Genomic DNA, 19,286 nt, shown 5'->3' with positions numbered 1-19,286 from the left:
ACATTTACCCGGTTTATCAGGCCATGCAGCCGCGCCCCCAACTTATGGAGCGCCCCTCGGTAGCCGGCGAAAGTGAAAGTTCTGTGAAATGCATGGAATAACTGGAATCCGCAGACGCGATGAGTAATGAAAACCAAGCCACTTCACTTTGCTTACATTTGGAGTGTCTTTTTATTGGTTAATAAACTAATATATGATTCTTTATCTATGTATATCTTGCTGCTGCTGTTGTCTGCGGTCGGGGGTCATTTATTCCTGGGATAACAAACAAGTTCTCAAATGGTTTCTTGCATTTGATTATATCCAATTTTTTTTTTTTTTGGGCATGGAACTGGATTGGCAATTTTGTTTCTTCATAAGTTAGGTGTATGTTTCTGAACGCATCATTTTACAATTGAAATTAAATTTCGTAAATGGACTTTATTGGATCGTTTACAAAATGAAACAGATTTACATTTGTCTGCCTACCAAACCAAAGCGATCGTCAACATCTCGACTGGAGATTGTGTACTTTAAAAGGTGTGGTTCTTAAAAGATCTCTAGGTGTTAGTTAAAGTTTTCGACGAGTGCCTTTTGATTCTAGAGGTTGTTCCATTGCTGGATTTGTATATCAGAGAGTGCATCTAGTTAGTTGGTGAGACTTGTCTTAGTTTGAATTATAGAGTTAATTAACTGTGTGAGTTGTTTCTGTTGTAGTCAACGGTTTGTTTGTTTGTTTGTTTGCTGCTGCCAAGAGGAAACCTTACGATTAGTTTGTGATTTAATTGGAATTTTGGTAAATGTTGGATCTCATCTAGATTGCATGTACAATTTAATCGTTTGATTTGTTTTGGGCGCGTTCTCATATCAAGAGCTATTTGTATATGTATAGCTACTATCTAAATAGCGTTAGTAATTTACGTATATTATTTACACTTGCATTGTTTTGTTCTTTTTTCGGTCTATGTCTTGATCCACTTATGTCTTGCGTTGTAAATATTTGCACGGATATTAAAACAGAAATATTTCTATTATTGAACACAGTATTGCATTTCTCCGTCACCTCGCTCCTTCTCCTTGTACAAGTATCTATCGCTTTTGTCTGCCTGTCCTCTTGTTCGGTTCATCACTTTTTGCTAAGATCAATTGAATGTCTTTTGTTTATGACTCTGTTTCTGTCGCGGCATATGGTGCAGCTGCTGCCGAGGCAACTCACAAAATTTGCATAAATAAATTCTAACAACACGCTTAGGCTATGTGGTTAAGTAAAAAAAATACATTAATAATTTGAATACAGCTGCTGTTGCCACCGAACTTAGCGCACGTTCGCGGTATAAATAATAAATTAAACATTTATAACTATTGCAACGCTACTCGACCTATCAACTATATCAAATTGTATATAACCGTATATAAATATGTCCTTTGCTAAAAATTATTATTATTTGTATGCTTCTCTCTTTCATTCACGTTTCGTTACTAGTCTAATGCATTAAAGTAATAATAACTGCGGATTATCAACTTGCTAGCTTGACTTTTGTGTGTGGTTAGTAGAAGAAAGTCGGGGCAAATATTCTATGTACTCGTACCTATTCGCTAGTTACATATTATCATAATTATTATCATTATCGTTATCATTATTTCTTTATGTAGGTAAGCATAGTGTTACGGTTATTATGTACAACTGTCTGGGTGCTGGCTCTGCTTGCGCTTCGACTTTGGCTCCTTGGGATGCTGGTCGATCGACGGACGACGCGGATTGCCCAACGTCACTAAGGCGCTGGCCACAGCCAGACCGGCAGACTGGCCAGAAGGCGCTTGCGAAAGGCCACCTGCAGGTACAGCGATTCATCGGTTAGAAACATATATGGCTTAAGATGAAGAGTCATACTTACCCGTGGGCAGCCGGACTAGAAGCGAGAGCACAGCGGCTCGGTTGCCACTGCAAGGCTCCAAAGCGATGGGACTAGGACATTCCTGCGTAAGATAATACAGTGAGTTTCTTAAGATACAACAGTTTGTTAATGTCAATAGGCCAATTTAGGTTTAGCTTTATCTGTTATTCTGTTATTCCTTTCTTTACAGATTCCGCCCGCTAAGTTGGCTCATAATTTTAAACTGATTGACCGATCGATTCGCCTACCTTCTTGCGTTTTTTGGACAGGTGGCCAATGCCCTCCAGCGTCAGACTCAGATCAATACTTTCGCGGTTTTCGATATCGACCAGCACCTGTGCAATTATGTGTGTGGATTAGAATCTGCGCAATCAAGTTTCCTTATTCAGAACTCACCTGGGAAAACGGTCGACTCGCCATCTGTTCCATTTCGACGAACAATCGCTGACGCCGCCGGAACATGTCGTACTTCTGCTTAATCTTCCACAGGACGGCGGCCATAAGCAGCAGCAGCAGGAAACAGGAGGAGAATGTGATGAAGAACTGCTGCAGGTTGAGCTTGGGATACTGTGAGAAGGCAATCTGTATCCAAATTGGCGGTTGGAAGTCGTGCACAAACACGTAGAACGTGGTCAGTGAGCTGTTGTCATCGGGCGAATGCCCGAATTGGTAGTCCGTCTTGGGGAACCGATGACGGAACGTTGAGCAGTTAACGCCCACCAAGATGAGCATGTCCGGAGAGCCAGCCCTCTTCACCGAAATATCCATTTTGGCCGGCACGCTGCACGTAATTGTGAAATCCGCATCGATCTCTGGCTTTCCTGGTGAGTTCCTAAAGTTGATCTGCGTAAAGTGCCGATCCTCCTTCTTTGAAAGATTGAACGTGAACTGGTAATCGATGGTCAGCTCATAGTAGCAGGAGCCCTTTAGCGGATCACCGTGGTAATGGTTCTGGGAGTCGCACTTCTCGCAGTGATCGCCCACAATACCCTTGGTGGTGCAGAAGCACTTTCCAGTGTCCGGATGACAGTAAACGCCCTGGCCGTTGCAATCGCAACGCTGGCACTTTCCACCGTTGATGGGATTTCCCCAGTATCCCGTGCGGCACTTCTCGCAGTGGGCTCCTGTCGTTAGATTGTTGCATGGCTGTTCGCAGTGCTGTTGGTCATTACAATACGAATGTCCGTTGCAATTGCATCGCGGGCAGGACGTAAAGAACCAGTGCTTCAAGGCACACTCCGTCTCATCGTAGGGCGCCAGTGCTCCGCCAACCACGCACCTGCCCAGACCCGTGTTAGAGCCATTGTCACACCAACCGCAAGCCGGATCGTCCAGGCACATCTGGCAGCTGTTGTAGTAGCCACATTGAGCACTTGACAGTGCCGTAGTGCTGCCCACGGCCAGGGCCGTTGATTGAATGGGAGCGGAACGGCACTTGGCTGTGAAGGTGGTCCACTCTCGGCACTGGCCGTAAGGAAAACTGGCCGTGTAGGCATTGCGGTCCACGCAGCGCTGTTCGTTTTGGCACCAGATGCACTCGTCCTCGGTGCAGTTCTGGCAGTTGGTCAACGTAGCGCAGGACGGCGAGCAGGACACCTCATCCTGCGTTCGGTTGAGAGCCATTCCACCGTAGAAAGTGTAGCTCTTGCAGCGGTTGTGCTCCGAGTCCCAGCGACAGGCCAGGTTGGCAAAGCAGGCGCGACAGTTGTGCAGCTGCTCGCACACAGAGGACACCAAGTGTTCCTCGGCGATGGGACACGAGTCCAGATGCTTGGCATTTAGCGGCGGACTAACCGTGGACACGGCCAGTTGCGTGGACGACTCGAAGAAGACCGAAGCCATTGAGGTGGTTTCGCGACACCGATCCTTGCTGCACACTCCGTTTCCGCAGTACGTGCAACCAAAGGCGGTGGAGACGCACGATTGACAGCTGGCCAGTTCCTGGCAACGGTGTACATCGTGCAGTAGCTCTGAAGTGAGGGTAAGCCGGCTCTTCGACGGACATGCCACGTAATCGTACTGCTCGCGTCCGTAGATCGCTGATCTCTGAACCTGGGTAATGGCGATGCAACGCATCTTTTGCACATCCCAAATGCACTTCACTCCGGGTCGCGCGGCCGTGCACTTCTCCTGTTTGGTGTAATAGCTGCAATATCCCGGCTGGTAGCGCAGCATATCGTTTAGCAGCTGGCCATTGAAGCCGCCGTATATGTACAGCGACTCCTCGAACACAACCGAACTGTGGCCGAAGCGGGCCAGATCCGCCTGCAGGTGGCCCGGCATCGGATGGTAGTGCCACGAGTCGCAGTACACATCGTACACGAGCAGGTCCTGGCTGTAGCACTTCGCTCCGTAGCTCTGCGAGGTGTCATTGTGCGTGTTTCCACCAAAGACCATCATTAGTCCGTGGTTCACAAAGTTAGCCGTGTGGAGCAGTCGGGCACTTGGCGCCGCAGACAGCAGACTCCAAACTCGCGTGGCCGGTTCATAGGCATACAACCTTGAGCTCAGCACCTGACTGGACTCACTCTCGGAGACTATTCCACCGTAGACGTACACCTTCTCCGTGAGAAAGTCGTAGGCGGCACTGTGTCCGTAGCCGCCCTTCACCACATAGCCAGTGGTGGGCACAATGCGCCACTCACGTGACGCAAAGTTGAACTCCTGAACAGTGTTGAGGTAGCCGTAGTTTGGCGAGTGACCGAAGATAACAACCATGTATTGGTAGTTGTTCTTGTCCCCGTAACCGGGAACCAAGGTAGCTGTGTGACCCACCACATGCAGGGGTCCGCACATAGCGGAGATTCCTCCAGTGGCGTTGCACGAGGGATCCGCTCTTACCGAGATGTTCGCCCACGCTCGCGCCGAGGCATCGAAGGCCCACAGTTCGTTGGAGATGCCGTGACCCTTAACCACTCCACCGTACATGAAGATCTTGCCGCCGTACATCACTGTTGAGGCACCGTATCGCTTGTCAGGAACGTCGCTTCCATCCTCCGGATGCACAGTCTCCCATACGTTGCCATTGAAGTCATAGGTGCTCATTAGTTCGCCTCGTCCGTACGATTCTCCGCCCACAATGTGCAGTTTGTCTTGCCAGATGGTGGCGCCATGGGAGGCGCTGCCTGCTGGCGTCGGGGAGTGCTTCGGGTGGACCGTGGACCAGGCGCCGTGGGCGCTGATCTGACTGCAGTCGTCGCCAGCAAAGCCCTCGTAACAGGAGCAGCTGTAAGAAAGTACGAGATGTAATGAGAAATTGCAAATTTACAACACCCCATTTTGCCCTTTATAGATTAGTTTGTACTTGTATTAAATCGCTTTTCTGGTTTGGTTTCTGGTTTACACTTAGCTAAGCTACTCAGGCATGTAATTGCATTCTAAATTTAGACGAGTGACAACAAGTTATCAACAGAATGCCGTTAAAGAGTGTGTTATATAATAAAGACTATAACAAATGTCTTTAAGGGCACTTTGAATACTATATTAAAGCACAAAAAAAAGCAAACAAAAAATTAGCAATAATTAAAAGGGCTTCATGTGCACACTGCAAAATATAGTGCCAACTCACCGTTCCTGGTCAAGGCGGCAATGGCCCTGGTTCTTGGACTCCAGACAGTTGTTGGGACAGGCGGCTATGTTGCAGGCTTCACCCCTGAACATGGGATCACAGATGCAGTCGCCATCGCGGCACTTGCCATGGCCAGAACACTCCACCTCTGCAATGGTATAAGTAGTATTAGGAATCTCCTCTTCTAAGGTAAACAACCATCGTACCATCGCTATCCGAGGGACAGCCGTTCATCTTGTAGGTGAGATTGAAGCCGGACATGTTGTAGGCATCGTCACTGAAGAAGTGCACCAGAGCCGTGCCGGATCTCGCTATCACCTGTGGCACTCGGCGAATGGAGAAGTTGCCGCGGTACATAAGGCCACTGAACGAAATTGAGGAAAGCCAATGGTTAGTCATGGAGTAAATATGCAGATAAAGCAGACTAAACTCACCTGAACACCGCCAGCAGGGGCGAGTCCACGCTGTCGCCATCGTATATGTACAGGTGATCCCAGCCGCACTCCGTGGCGAACTCTCGCAGGTGGATCCGTATGTTGGCGGTCCGCGACGGATTGGTGTTATGACGGCGGTTCCAGTGCGGATGCCTCGCGTCGATTAGCCAGCTGCACTTGACACTCACCGAATAGTTGCCCCATCCGTCGTGTATCGTGCCCATGGGGTGGTACATGCTGGAGGATTGAAAGATGGGAAGAGAGAGAGAGTGGATATGGAATCCATTAGCTTCGAGGTGGCAATATAAATCAATTCCTCTATCGATTTAGCGATAGTGAGTGCACTGCCCGTTGCAATAGCCCGATGCTGTGAGGAGATAATTGAATTTGCCGGTCAGCCAGCCAACGCAATTGCAATTTACAATTGATATGGGCACAGTGTATGCGAGATGATGCAGTTTGCTATATAGCGGCGTCCGTATTGCGTATGCTATGTGTGTCCGAGCTGAAGCCGCTCAACTGTTGACCGGCCAAGTCGCTGTGCATTCTCCACTCTTTAGGCATTTGTTTCCCGCGGCTTTTGTTCTGTGAACGGGGATTACGAGTGGAAATATTGGAAGTATTGAATGGAATGTGACAAGTTAAGAGCTTGAAACTCGAGTAGGGTATCCGCCAGTCGCCTGCCAAAGTCTTCCTTTGTCTGTCTTATTATTTTCTTAGTGTTTTGTTTGCACATCCGCTTATAAATAACAGCTTTCCCCTGATTTAGTCGCTCTGATTTCAATTTACAGCTGCGCGAATACAAAACGCTGTGCTCTACATACTCTACATACTCATATCTATATGATAATTAAATGTTACCCTGTAGTGGCAGTAGCCGTCTTAATAGTCGTTTCTTTCGTTTCTTAAATTAAAAGGTCAAAAGAACAATTGCTCGTTCTATAACAACGAAAAGTTTGCGGGAAAATAAATATTCATTCGTTCAATTACTAGCAGTTTTATTCTAAGCAAGTTTGAACTATTATATGATTAGGGTATGTAGATGGAGTTCCACTAGCAGAACTTTATATCCTTGTAGTGACTTCAATTTCACATTATAGTTTGCAATATTTTTAAACAGCTTTAAGTGAAACACTACATATTTTGTACCATTTGTAGAAACATTGCACACCCCTCTGAGTTGTTTGTTTGTTCTAGTTTTAACAATTAACTCACATAGCCAGTGTACTTGGAGAAAGTGGAATCAGCAGCCTTCCGCATTCAAAATGCGACTCACGTTACCAGCAACCAAGTGCCGATAAGTACTGTGTATAGTACACAAGCACTTGCGTTCACAAGACTAGGACTAATGGGCTTTTTTGATTCGAGGATAACACTTTCCATGTGACTACACTAATAATTGCTTATTTATCTCTACGATTATCATAGGGGCTTATCAAAAGAGTGCAATTTGGCTTGCTGCCCCATATGAGCGGTGACTAGCTCATCAATAGTTTTATTTTTGTCGTCATTGGTCACCATATTTTTATTATTTTAGCTTGTCAAAAATATGAAATGAACCAGCTCATTAAACAAGATTTTTTATGTTTATTGTTTCTCGCTTTGGGCCATCACTCAGAAAGACATAAAATATTATTGATGCGGATAGGAAGGCCATATTCTGCAGTAGTTCTAAAACCTCTTTGACCTCTTTCCCATATAAAATGGAACGAATCTCTTCAGAAACCCCTATTTTGGCGACCGCATCTGTAGGAGACTGCGTCGTGTGGGCGTTGTGGCTCGGCCAGTTCTAAACTTTGAGTAAACACTCGTCCAGCCGGGATGCAGCCTGTGCCTGGGCCATATCAAACGATAGCCACGAAAAATCAATGTCGACCAAAGATATATTTACACACTCATTGGCAGCCGGTGAGTCACTCTGTGCACTCGAGCGCTTAGCTTACGCACAGCTTTGGAGATGGTGACTGGAGCGACGTATATGGCAATAGTTGGGGGATCGGCACCGGGAGCCGGAGTGGGTGAATAGGCGCCATCGTCATGTGGCCATTGGGCTGGAATGCATTTGGAGTGCGGGAAACCAGTTTGAGTGCGCCCAGTTTTTGCATAGAAAGCCGGCAATAAAGTTGCCTTTCTTGGGCAATTTGAGCTGGTGAATCGTGGGCAGCAGTTAGATCCTAACTAGAAGCGAAAAAACCGAAAATTTACAGGCGATAAGCAAAATCTCATTGCTGATAAGACCAGCCCTTATCACTTATCAATTTGAGCGGACAAGTGTGCGGCCCCGGAATTTATGGCCTACTAAATGCTGCGATCCGACGAGCCATCGCTTAACCGCAGGCCGGGATCAGGGGTTTCGGTGGAGCTCGAAACTGGTTTCTGGATGTGGTGGGACAGGTGAAGCGACGACCTCAATGCTCGAGTGCGCAAATTCCAGGTCGCATCATCAGGCAGGTGAATGGGTTTAATTATTGTCAAGATAGAACGCTCGCTTATCGGGCTTCGCGAGCAAATAGCTGTTAAGAAACATAAACAAACCATTTCAAAAGCTTTATTACGCTAGCGTAAGCGTGAGCAACCAAACTGGCCCATCGACTTCTCACATATCTATATAATATAATATACAGTATTTGCCCACCACTATTAAATAGCACCCCCTGCCTGGCAGAAAACTATTAGCTAACGTTTGGCGAAACAAACATGTTAAAGAGGTATTTTATATCTCACTATTTGCGTTTGAGCTGTTAGAATTTCTTTTAACACTGCTTCTACTTGGTTCGTCTTAAAGAAGTTTTACAGTAGATAATCAAAGCGTTTTGTATCTGACGCAGGTAACATACAAAACGCATGACGAATAGTTATTATACAGTTTTGCTGTTATGAATTGGTAATCGCCCTCCAGCAACTGAACTACATATATGCTTGAACTACATTTTCCCTATTCCATCAATACATTTGACGAAGAAGCTAATGTGGCCAAGAGCAGAACCCAAAAAGCAGTAGCCTCTGCCCCGAACAAGTTCAAAGTCAAAGCGAACTAATTGAATAATCCGTATTGGAAGCGTCAGGAGGCGTAGAAAGCGGCTAGCAGGTGAAAGAATGTCTTGAGGGAAATGGGAGAAAGGGGAATGGGAAGGGGAATAGGAATGGGAATGGGAGAAATTGGAGACGGTGGATGGTGGATGGGAGCAGTGCAGAGTCGAGATAAACCCGGCCAAGAACCTGTCCGACCAGATGAAACTAAACCGTTGCCTGACACAAATAGGCCGGGCCGAAAAGGCCGAGATCAGACTGAATAGCACATAACCAAACAGAATGGAACATTGATATCGATGGCTTTACCAGCAATTCGTACTGGGCTGGAAGTGATCTTACTGGGCAGTGAAAGTTCTAACCCATCTGTGGTCAATTGTGTGACCTAATATGCAGGTTTCACCTGCACCACTTACCGGACTTTTCCGCCGCAGAACTGGCACTCCGGTCCCTGCCAGCCGTCGGCGCAGAGGCACTGGCCGTCCTCCTGGCACTGGCCATCGTTCTGGCAGCGGCCACCGTGGGCAGTGCAGTTGAAGGCGGCCGCCCGATGGAGTCCGCTGAAGCAGCCGTGGAAGAGGAGGAGCGTGAGGAGGAGCAGGCATTTTCGCCTGTACTTGGCATTGAATGTGGGTGAGGTGCTGCTCCGGTTCGGTTGCTTCTGCGGTGGCTCCGCCGCCAGGCACATGATTTCCGTAGTTGATTCCGATTCACCGCCCGCCTGCACCTTCACATCGTCGTCGTCCTGCAGCGAGTCCTTCGATTTTCGCGACTATTGCACAATTTTCTTTTGGGCCTTTCTCTCTGGCCGTTTTTCTTTGCTTTCCTATTTGCAATCTTTGCAATTCGGGGCAACCCAAGGCCCCGCACTTAAACGCACACACACACACTGGCACACTCACTCACACTCGCGAACGCGGCTGCACAACAAACAATATTGGCAAATAGAAACAACAACCTGCATCCAGCGACTGGCAAAGTTATTGACAATTTATTTGTGAAACGAAACGAGAAATCTGCTGGGGTCCAGTGCTGCACAGCGTTGCACTGCTTCGGCGTTGCAAGCACTGATTGACAGGGTTGTCAATTCATTCTTGGTATCGATAAGATTAGATATCTGAAAGAGGGCTTGTTATAAAAAGTTAAATTATGAAAATATACCATAAACAAGCTATGGTATAGGTACTTATATATAGTATGTTAAGGAAAAATACAATGTATAAAAATTATACAGAAATGTTAAATTACAAAATGTATTTATTACAACATTTTAAAGAGTTAACAGCACAAGCAATCAAACTGCAATCAAACAAGCTATCAAGCAAAAACTCCACAAAACACAAAAGTTATTAACACAGAAGTTATTTTAAAAGTATCCAAAGTAATATAATAGTAAAGATTTTAATATTTTATAACAGTTTAAATTCGCATGTCCCGCATTTAATTTATATTAATAATTCAAATAAAATATCGATATTTTCGTGTATTTTTATTTATTGAAGTCAGGTGAAACGCACAATCGATATCTCGCTCGATATCTTATCGCTGCAAGCAGTGCAGCCCTCGCAGTCGTTACAATCGTAACAGCACAGTTACAGTTACAGCTTTCTGTTAGCAGGACTGCTGCTTATTTGTTTATTCAAAAACTATAAATAAATGTAGAAAGCAAAGTAATGTTTATAAAAAAATACTTTAAACGGTGTAGGAATTGTAGTCCTAGAAAGAATAGATAGAACTTATGTTTAATATAAGAAGTGAATACAAAGTTAATACAGTAACCAGAAAATCAATACCCGTTAACAACAACCGGAGCGCGTAAATTCCGTCAGTTTGACAGACCCGTTGATAAGAACGATGCGGATGGACTTTTGAGAGCGCAAGCGCGCTCCGGGCGCCCCCGTCCCCCCTTTTATCCTCGTCGCTGTTTGCCTGCCAACTTTCCGGAATCCAAATTCTCAGACAGTCCACGTTCGGGCGTCGTTGCAAGCAGTGTGTGCTAACGGTACTCCAAGCGCGCTGCATGTGCGTTCCCCGTTTGCATCTGTGTGCGTGTGTGAGCGGACAAGGAAAAAGAGGAAAATCGCAGGAAAACGGGAAACAGTAACGGGAACGTCTGCCCCAAAAACAGTTGCAAGAACACACTCGATTCCGTTGGCGCTGCACCAATTTTTCGCTTGAAAAACAGTAATTCGATTGGATCAATTCCATTTTCCCATAGCAGCAGCACTTTCAACACAACTTCAAGCAGCAGCAGCAGGAGCAGCCGAGAAGGGGCGGGGATTTCACAGGTGAGTTGCGGAATTCCGTTGTCCCCTGGCTGGCAAACATCCTTTTAGCCTCTCTCGCTTGGTGGTGGATTGGCCCAAAGCCACGGACACTGCGAATGTCTATACTACAGGCCAAACTGCGTAAGCCCAACTGATTTAGGGTCTTTAATGTCGTGAATTAGTCGAAATTTTACTTGGGCACAGCTGACTTTTCTAAGACTTCAAAGTTTTTAGAATAGTACTGCATAAAAAGCTCAAATGATTATTTCCAGTTGAAGAAATACTATTGTTCTCCAGCATAATCTCTTTTTTTTGCAACCAAAAGGTTAAACAAAAATTTTAAAAGTGCAAATCTAGGGCGGAGAATGGTTCGTTTTAGGAAAGTTTCACCGTATGTGGCCGAGTTGCTGTTGTGGCCACATCAGCACAACACCTTGGGCGCCACAAAAACTTCAAAATTCTGGGCTAATTACAGGTGCTTTGATGCCTTAGCCCTTGCCTTGCTTACAAGTTTTTTTTTTATCAGCCCTATTTGCTCAGCTCACACGAATTAAATTCCCAGCGTTTCGGTTTCGTTTCTAGTTTCAGTTGAGTGAGCTGCCCACGCACGTTTTCGATTAATCCGCATCAAACAACCAATGACAGTGAAAATCGATCGGCATTGGCTTTCGCAGTTGGGTACTACGGGTGTGTTATGTTTTCCCTGCACTGAAATACGCAATCCATATCAAACAGAAAACTGTAACAGGAGACCGGGTTCGGAACCCACCGCTGACAAATGCTTTTTTTTTTCAATTTAGCTTGTGTGTTTCGTCAAGTTATCAAATTCAACATAAACTAGCTCTCAAATAAAAAACTGGACTGAGTTCAAAACCCACCGGTGCTAGAAAAGTTTCAGAATCGTACAACATTTTTCTTTCTGTGCACTAATCGAGATACGACACCGGCGGGAAAAGTACGGCCGGAGAAAAGGGCAATCAGGAGCACACGCCTATAAAAAGCCCGTGGAAAATTCGGGCCGAAATTGAAATTCCGTTAGTTGGTTTGGTCAGTCGGGACGATAAGCATTTAAGCCATATAGCACATAACCGTAACATTTGCATTGGGGCGACAGCTGGACGGTGTGTGCGTGTGTGTATCTGTGTGTGCCGCAATTCAGTTTGCATAATTTAGATGCCGCTGCCAGCGTCGACGGCGACTGCGGCTGCGGCTGCGACCGCGACGCAACGCATGACCGCCAATGTCTTGTTCTTGTTTTTGTTCTTGGCGCTTCTCTTTGAGAAATTATTTTTAAGTTTGTGTGTGCTCGAATGCGTGGGTGTGTGAGTGGCAATGTGTGTTAGCGCTGCTGCCAAGGTCATTACATTTTGTCTTATTTCGCTGCGTTTCAGTTGCCCCTGCCCCCCATTTCGCAAATACAGTGCCACATAGATAAGTGGGATCTTAAGAAATTCTTCAAATATGTTTCAAACATTTGTAAAATTTGATCTAGATTGATGATCTAGAAGTTAAAAACCTTTCGCATAGACAGCCTAGTCCTCTCCACAAGTCAGAGGTCCAAGCTAAGGATGCTTGACTGTATTTTGTCGCGATTTGCATTATATAATTCGAGCTGACGTCGGGAGGACGATGTGGCGGGTCTTTGTGGCAAGTTCAAGTGCAGTTTGCTCGATTTGCGGTTTTTTCCGAATGTTTTGCCAATATTTTCGCCATTGACAACAGGCGGCTTTGCCTTGCCTTTGCTTTTGTATCATCCATTTTTTGTTGCTTTTTCTGTGATTGTTATTGTTTGTGTTATTGCTTGCCTTGCCAATATCTCTGACTAGCTGCCATGTTGATTATTTTGCATAACTGAAGCGTGGCAGTAGCGCCGGCATGGAAGCAATGGAAAAATTGTTTATATTGCCAAGGAGAAGGAAAAACGCACCCAAAAACCAAAGGCATTTGGGTAGTTGTAACTCCGTAGCGCCACTGAGGCGCACAATTTTCCCCAGCATGTTTTCCAACAGGGAATGGGATCGGGGATCGGGAATCGGAATTGGAATGGAAATGGGGACGGGGACGGGGTGGTTTGGGTTAGGTTAAAGTAGAAACAAATTATACGACACACACCCCCAACTGCCCCCAGCCCCCGGAAAAACGTCAATAAACAAGCGGCAGCGAACAATGTGAGCAGGAAAAAGCTGGGAAAGGAGCCCAGCGTCAGCTTTTCTATGGCGTTTTCCCCAGTGTTTTCCCCATCGCTTTTCCACCATTAAAGCTCAGTGCGCATATAGAAAGACATTCGATGTAGCCGGCACCCCAAAAGAGCTGTTTTTCCAACACCCCCCTCCTGCCCACGGGGTGCATATTTGTCAATGTTGCTTTTCTTGGCTGTCATTTATTTCGTCATTTATGCAAAAATTTTATTGCCTTTCCCCTGTCCCCTCGGGGCTTCCCATTTTCCAGCAAGAGTTAAGGGAAAGGGCAGTGGTTTTTGCGTGGAAAACCTTGCCAATTAAATGCATGCACATCCTATTTGGTTTCGGCTTTTGTTGTTACCCGCTTTTTTTCCACCGCTTCTTGTCCTTTTCAAACGCATTTCTTGTGCTTGCTGGCGTGTGGCTAATTAAGGCGAATGCCCCACGGGCAGTGGAAACTGAGCTCCCAGCAATTACTTTCCCCCCATTGGGGGCATACGAATATGCTGCTGGGGGGTGGGCTACGTGGGCTTTGAACTTGTTTCAATTCCACTGGTTGCCCGGCATGCGGCACACAACAAAGCGGACACACATAATTAGGGGAAACTGAAAACCGAAGCCAGGACTAGATCCTTTTTCACAGCGGTAGTTAGCCGCAAAATTGTAGCTTATAGGTTTAAAAAGTGCATGTGTGTTACGTGTGCGAAATTGTAGTTTTTGCGCTAATATTTATGAGCTCTTTAAACAATGTTTGATCATAGCTTCAAGTCATGCTTCACCACTACAAAGAGATGAAAGTGCATGAAAGTCATCAGAGTTGCAGCGAAAAGGATATAGCAAAGGATTAGCAATTGGAGTAACTTGCAAAACAGCTTCAAATTACTTATTTGCCAAATAGGGCATTTACTGGCCAGGGCTCTTGATTTACAAGCGGCCTTTACACCCCAAATATTAAACTGAAAAGCAAAGCCTGGCATAAATACCTAACCGATACATGTCGTCATGTGAACGCTATGTGGAATGCCGTATAGTATGTGGAATATTTTCCTGTGGCCGACGTCACAAAACTTTGCGAGTCGAGGGCAACGCACACAGAAATTTCGAATTGGGCACAAAGTTGCTCGTTCCTTCCACTCGACTTTGCAGTGTGGTCGTTGTTGTATTCGGTGCTCTTGTTGCATGCACCGCTGCACTTCCATTACGCTATACTATGTATATAATGCCGTGCCACACTATACGATATACGATACGAAAAGGAAGCAGCACCGAGCTGGGCTAGTTTCAGGCGGTTCAAGGGCATTCCCGGATTGCTGACAGCAATATAACCGAGACAGGGACAAGAAAATATGAACAATGCCAGCTCGTTAGGTAGATGAAAAGCATGATGAAAATGAAATAATTGCGTGCATTCAAATGCCGTCCTGTGCCCCAAGGATCAAAAGCAAATTGCCACAATTAATTCGCAGACATAATGGAGGGACATGCGCGAGGGATAAAAAAGTAAATCAGGATTTTAGCCGTATTAAGTGGGGGTTCGGCAAGCCACTGGCCCGGACATAAATATACATTTATGCATTACTTATTAAGTGGGGGCGAATGTTAATCTGGTGCGCAGTGTAAATATGAGATGGCTTTATCATAATACTTTGAGCCTGTAATAAGTGAATATAAGGATGTGACAATAAAATGGTTTACGAATTCTAAGATATAATATATTGCTCAAATACTTAAAACGTGATGTAACAATATAGAATGCAGTAGTCGAGTTCCCCGACTATCAGATACCCGTTACGTGCGAACGAGAAATTTCAACATTTTCTGGAATATCGGCAGATATTGTGTAAAAAAATTCAACAAAAAATTTGGCGTATTGTGGGCGGCTTACAAGACCAAATTCCACTTCAAAATCCGATTAAGATAAGTAGAGTTATGGGCTTTAGAAGCTCTAAAGTCTTGGGACATTTTTGACTTTCTACAACATCATAATATCAGAAAAATGCCAAAAAAAATATTAAAAAAATAAAATTCTAAATTTGAATGCAGATATTTAGAGAATTGCTCCAGAAACATTTAGAGGTACGCCACTTCAAATTCCGATTAAGATAAGTTGAGTTATGGACTTTAGAACTTCAGTCTTGTGACATTTTTGACTTTCTACAAGATCATTACATCAGAAAAATGACAAAAAAAATACAAAAAAAAAAAAATTCTAAATTTGAATGCAGATTTTTAGAGAATGGCTCCAGAAACATTTAGAGGTATGCCACTTCAAATTCCGATTAGGACAAGTTGAGTTATGGACTTTAAAACTTCAGTATTGTGACATTTTTGACTTTCTACAACATCACAATATCAGAAAAATTACAAAAAAATTTAAATTCTACGAGTAACGGGTATAAAAAGCATATAAAACAATAAATTTAGGAGAATGTATACATACATATGTAAATATGTACATACTATAGTTGGAGTGGTACCACTGTCAAAATGATGCGAAGGGCAAAAGTTATACCACAAAATAGGGCTAGCAGTTACGACTACATAATAGTTAAGCGCCTTACAGCAAATGTGAACCACGGAGCGTATACGCAATCTAATTTCGACAAGCTAATTGCAACAGAAGGAGGCAGCGAGTGCGAATGTTTACTTTGTGAACAACTATGTGTGTTCCGCCTCTGCCTCTTTCCAGCCAATCAACTTTTAATGGCAAAGCCGAAACAAATCCTATATTTCTGGCAGAGGTAAAACGCTTCGGGGTTTTGTTTGCGAAATAGAGTAAAGTGTATTGTAGTAAATACAAAGAAAACAAATTGAAATTTTGATGGCAAATTGATTGATATTGAATGAATTGTTTAATTGATTTATTTGCACAAAGCCATTGTTGGCCTTTGAGAGCAGTAAATCGAGTCAATCGCAAAAATACATTTCAAATGGATTAAGTAATCCTGTGCCGAGTAATTTTGGCTCCATTTATTCGCCAGCTTTGCTGGTGGCCATTACCAAGGCTGCTTGCCATTGTTGATGGTTAAATGCATATTTCATGATGTCTGGCCCAGGTTGTCGTGTCCGTTGCACCATCTGCGCCACCCGAACTCGAAGCAGCAGTTTTCGCTTCAGCCAAAGTCTGAATGGCATTTCGACAGCTTTTCCGACAACGCCGCCTCAGTTATTTTCGTACCTCTGACGCGTTATGGCGACCATGAACCGCACATGGCTAAAAAAGTGCTCAGTGTCGCATGAAAGCGCCGAAAGGCTGCAGGTGGATTCGGTGGGGTTTCGGTGGGCTGATGGCCGGGTGGGTGGAAATGTGCCGGTGCAGGTGCAGGTTGGCTGCCAAATGCGGCACGTTGAACAATTTAAAAGCGGGCGAACAATGGCTGTCTGGCAATCGCTGAGTGGCGAAAGTAACACGTTCGGAATGTGCCCCACGGTGAATGTGCAATCATTCATCTCGTGAACTACTAGAGAATGCATTCCTCCCATTTTGTATTTTTCTCTTTCCCATCGCTCGTAGTTCCGTCTGCCTGTCGCTCTGTCTGTGTGTTATTGAAATGGAATTCAAAGGACTCTTCAATTTATAGCGACTTGAGGAGCCCACCTTTTTATCAATATTTAAGCAGGCAAAGGGCAAATCCTTGCCGAAAGATTCCATTAGTTGGCTTTCAGATGCCCACCCTGATGATGGCTCGCCCCGGGGCGTATACGCAATCAAAAATGGTATATCACATATCAAATTCAATCAGACAAAGCTCACGACATAATTGAAGCAAATGCGTGTGTGCTTTTGTCTCTGGACGGCCACCCTACTTCTCGTATTCATCCTCAAGTTCTCTCAGCCAGAGGCAATACACTGTGCGAAATCATAGGTTACTTTATAGAAATGTAAATAGATCTTCTGTGTTATGTAAAAAGTTAGGCAGCATTTCGAAATGAATTAGTTGCTTAAGACAGCACATTTGCTTTTCTTCTTTCATTCACTTTTATACAATTTGCACTTAAAACAGAAACTTGAAGTAGCTTCTTTTTATCAGTGTACTGCCTAGACGAGGTACAGAATACGAGAAGCCGGCTAGTCAAGCAGCCATCAAACGAGACAACAGACAGCAACAAGCCATATCAATTATTCAAGCATAATTTGAAACATTCTCATACTGGAGGACTCCGCTTCGCTTTGCTCAGCCAGGGATTTTGTTGCTTCGCCCAGAGCTCTTAGCCCAGCAAGACTTCACTCGACTTTTTGCCTGAAAACTTTTTAAATTATTTAAATGAGTGCCGTTGCGCAAGTGATGGAGAAGTTTTGACAACGCTTTGGCTTTCACCATTTGTAATATTTGCAAAATAGGGGCGCATTGTGTTTTTGGCAGATTGAAATATGTCGTTTAAAACTTTAACATTTTCGGTATCCTTTAGCTATGCTATCTCCCAAATGGTTAGAGTTGCGAAATAATTTATGAAAAGTTAAATAATTTCTAATTGTTGTTTCAAGCTTATCAACTCTTTAACTTTTACTTCAAAGTGCAAGCATAACCAAATCAACAAATTCAAAAACTTTGGCCACCGAGGCATTCGACTTCCGCATAGAGTTTTCAGAGCCTGAGTGCCAGTTGATGGATACATATGTACATATATATTTTACATGTATGCCATTTGGTAAAAAGGATTTTTATGAGATCCGTGTGCGCGTGTATGTGTGAGTGGGTTATCCTGGCGAATGGCAAAGTAAAGAAAGATAGGACACATCCACTTACCCACTAATACCAATTAGTGTGCCCTGAAAAGCATGCTTCAAATTATGTCGTGTACGTGGGTGTGTGTTTGCTCCTTGTAGGGCAGCGTCTGTGTATGCGTGTGTGTGTGGGTGTGTGTGTGTGCGGTGCAATTTGTCAACCCCTGAAGAAGCACGATGAAGTTGATAGCGTTGTAGCATCTAGGGGAGCACGGCGAACATATGCCGGAACACCGTTCCACCCATCAATAAATCCCCGTACAAAGCACATCCAATGACCCGAAAGGCAGCTCTCGGGCATTTGCTAGTGTGTGTTTTAGCCTGATAAGGTACCAGCAGCAGTAACCAGAATAATAATAACAACATTGGCAACACGAGTAGCGACAACGGCCACATACTCGTATACTCCATTTCGCTTTCATCGTAAATTAGTTATTGGCATGTTATACTAAACGATAATGAAACTCATTCCCATTCCTCTTTTCTCTCTCCCTCTTCGTTTCAGCAACATGTTTGCGGCTTAAATAGGCGTTGAGCAGCTGTAGCTACACCAGAAAAACCAGAACTTGAGGATCTAGTTAGTTGGCCTTCGCTTTTGGGCCATAAAATGCATTTACACTTCGAGCGCAACATCAACACAAAATGCGACTGCACGATACTCTCATTATCATGGATGGGAAAGGTGCCAGATGATATACCCGAGGTGAGTAAGCAATCATTAGCTATTGGCATGGGCCTTAATCATCACTAAGCCCAATTGGAGAGTATTCCGAGCCTAAAATGACAAAATGCTTTCAGGACAAGTGCCAGTGCAGTGTGAACCCTAGTGAAAGACATCGAGTACGTCTCATTGAATTTAATTATAGAGTACTCTCCGCCATTAATTTTCCTTAGTGTGCATGAGGGCTGTGCTACTCACATTCTGTGCGATGGCAATATTAATACAATAAATACTGGACAAGGTCCATTAAACTGTCCGGCACTTTAAACTGTCAGGCGAAACTATTAAGACCGACCGCTGGCCATTATCCATTAGCCGGAATGGTGTGTGGCCAGGTCTTAAATTGGAAAGTGGCTTCTGCTTGGCTATTCCCTGGCATCTCTGCATAATCTAGAAAATCTTCACAGAGCTCCGGATATTTCACACATGCTCAACATTTTCACAACATTTTCACACCGGAAGTGCTTAGGCTTTTACCATCGCTAG

The 19,286-nt window shown here is 44.6% G+C and overlaps 2 protein-coding genes across 5 annotated transcripts in view; one reads left to right on the top strand and one right to left on the bottom strand.

Annotated features, from left to right (window-relative positions):
• Positions 1-400: 400 nt before the first annotated feature.
• Positions 401-9,980, bottom strand: LOC6554514 (attractin-like protein 1). The gene is made up of 8 exons (XM_001981492.3): positions 9,323-9,980; positions 5,877-6,113; positions 5,649-5,806; positions 5,443-5,590; positions 2,271-5,100; positions 2,123-2,209; positions 1,875-1,956; positions 401-1,811 (listed from the first exon to the last, which is right to left on the bottom strand). Exons 1-8 carry the CDS (start codon positions 9,592-9,594, stop codon positions 1,654-1,656), a joined length of 3,972 nt encoding a protein of 1,323 aa, XP_001981528.1. The 5' UTR covers positions 9,595-9,980; the 3' UTR covers positions 401-1,653.
• A 456-nt stretch (positions 9,981-10,436) lies between these two features.
• Positions 10,437-19,286, top strand: part of LOC6554512 (tubby-related protein 4) — a 27,766-nt gene continuing 18,916 nt past the window's right edge. For all 4 annotated transcript variants that reach the window (XM_026981243.1, XM_001981490.3, XM_015153867.2 and 1 more), the window contains exons 1-2: positions 10,437-11,194; positions 18,585-18,782. In XM_026981243.1, coding sequence (XP_026837044.1) covers positions 18,687-18,782 — 96 coding nt within the window. In that variant the 5' untranslated portion in view covers positions 10,437-11,194; positions 18,585-18,686. The remainder of the gene's footprint in view (positions 11,195-18,584; positions 18,783-19,286) is intronic.

This window comes from Drosophila erecta, unplaced genomic scaffold (genome assembly GCF_003286155.1).
Source record: "Drosophila erecta strain 14021-0224.00,06,07 unplaced genomic scaffold, DereRS2 tig00000000-arrow-pilon, whole genome shotgun sequence".
Lineage (NCBI taxonomy): Eukaryota > Metazoa > Arthropoda > Insecta > Diptera > Drosophilidae > Drosophila > Drosophila erecta.
This window is presented reverse-complemented; position numbering and strand designations above follow the sequence as displayed.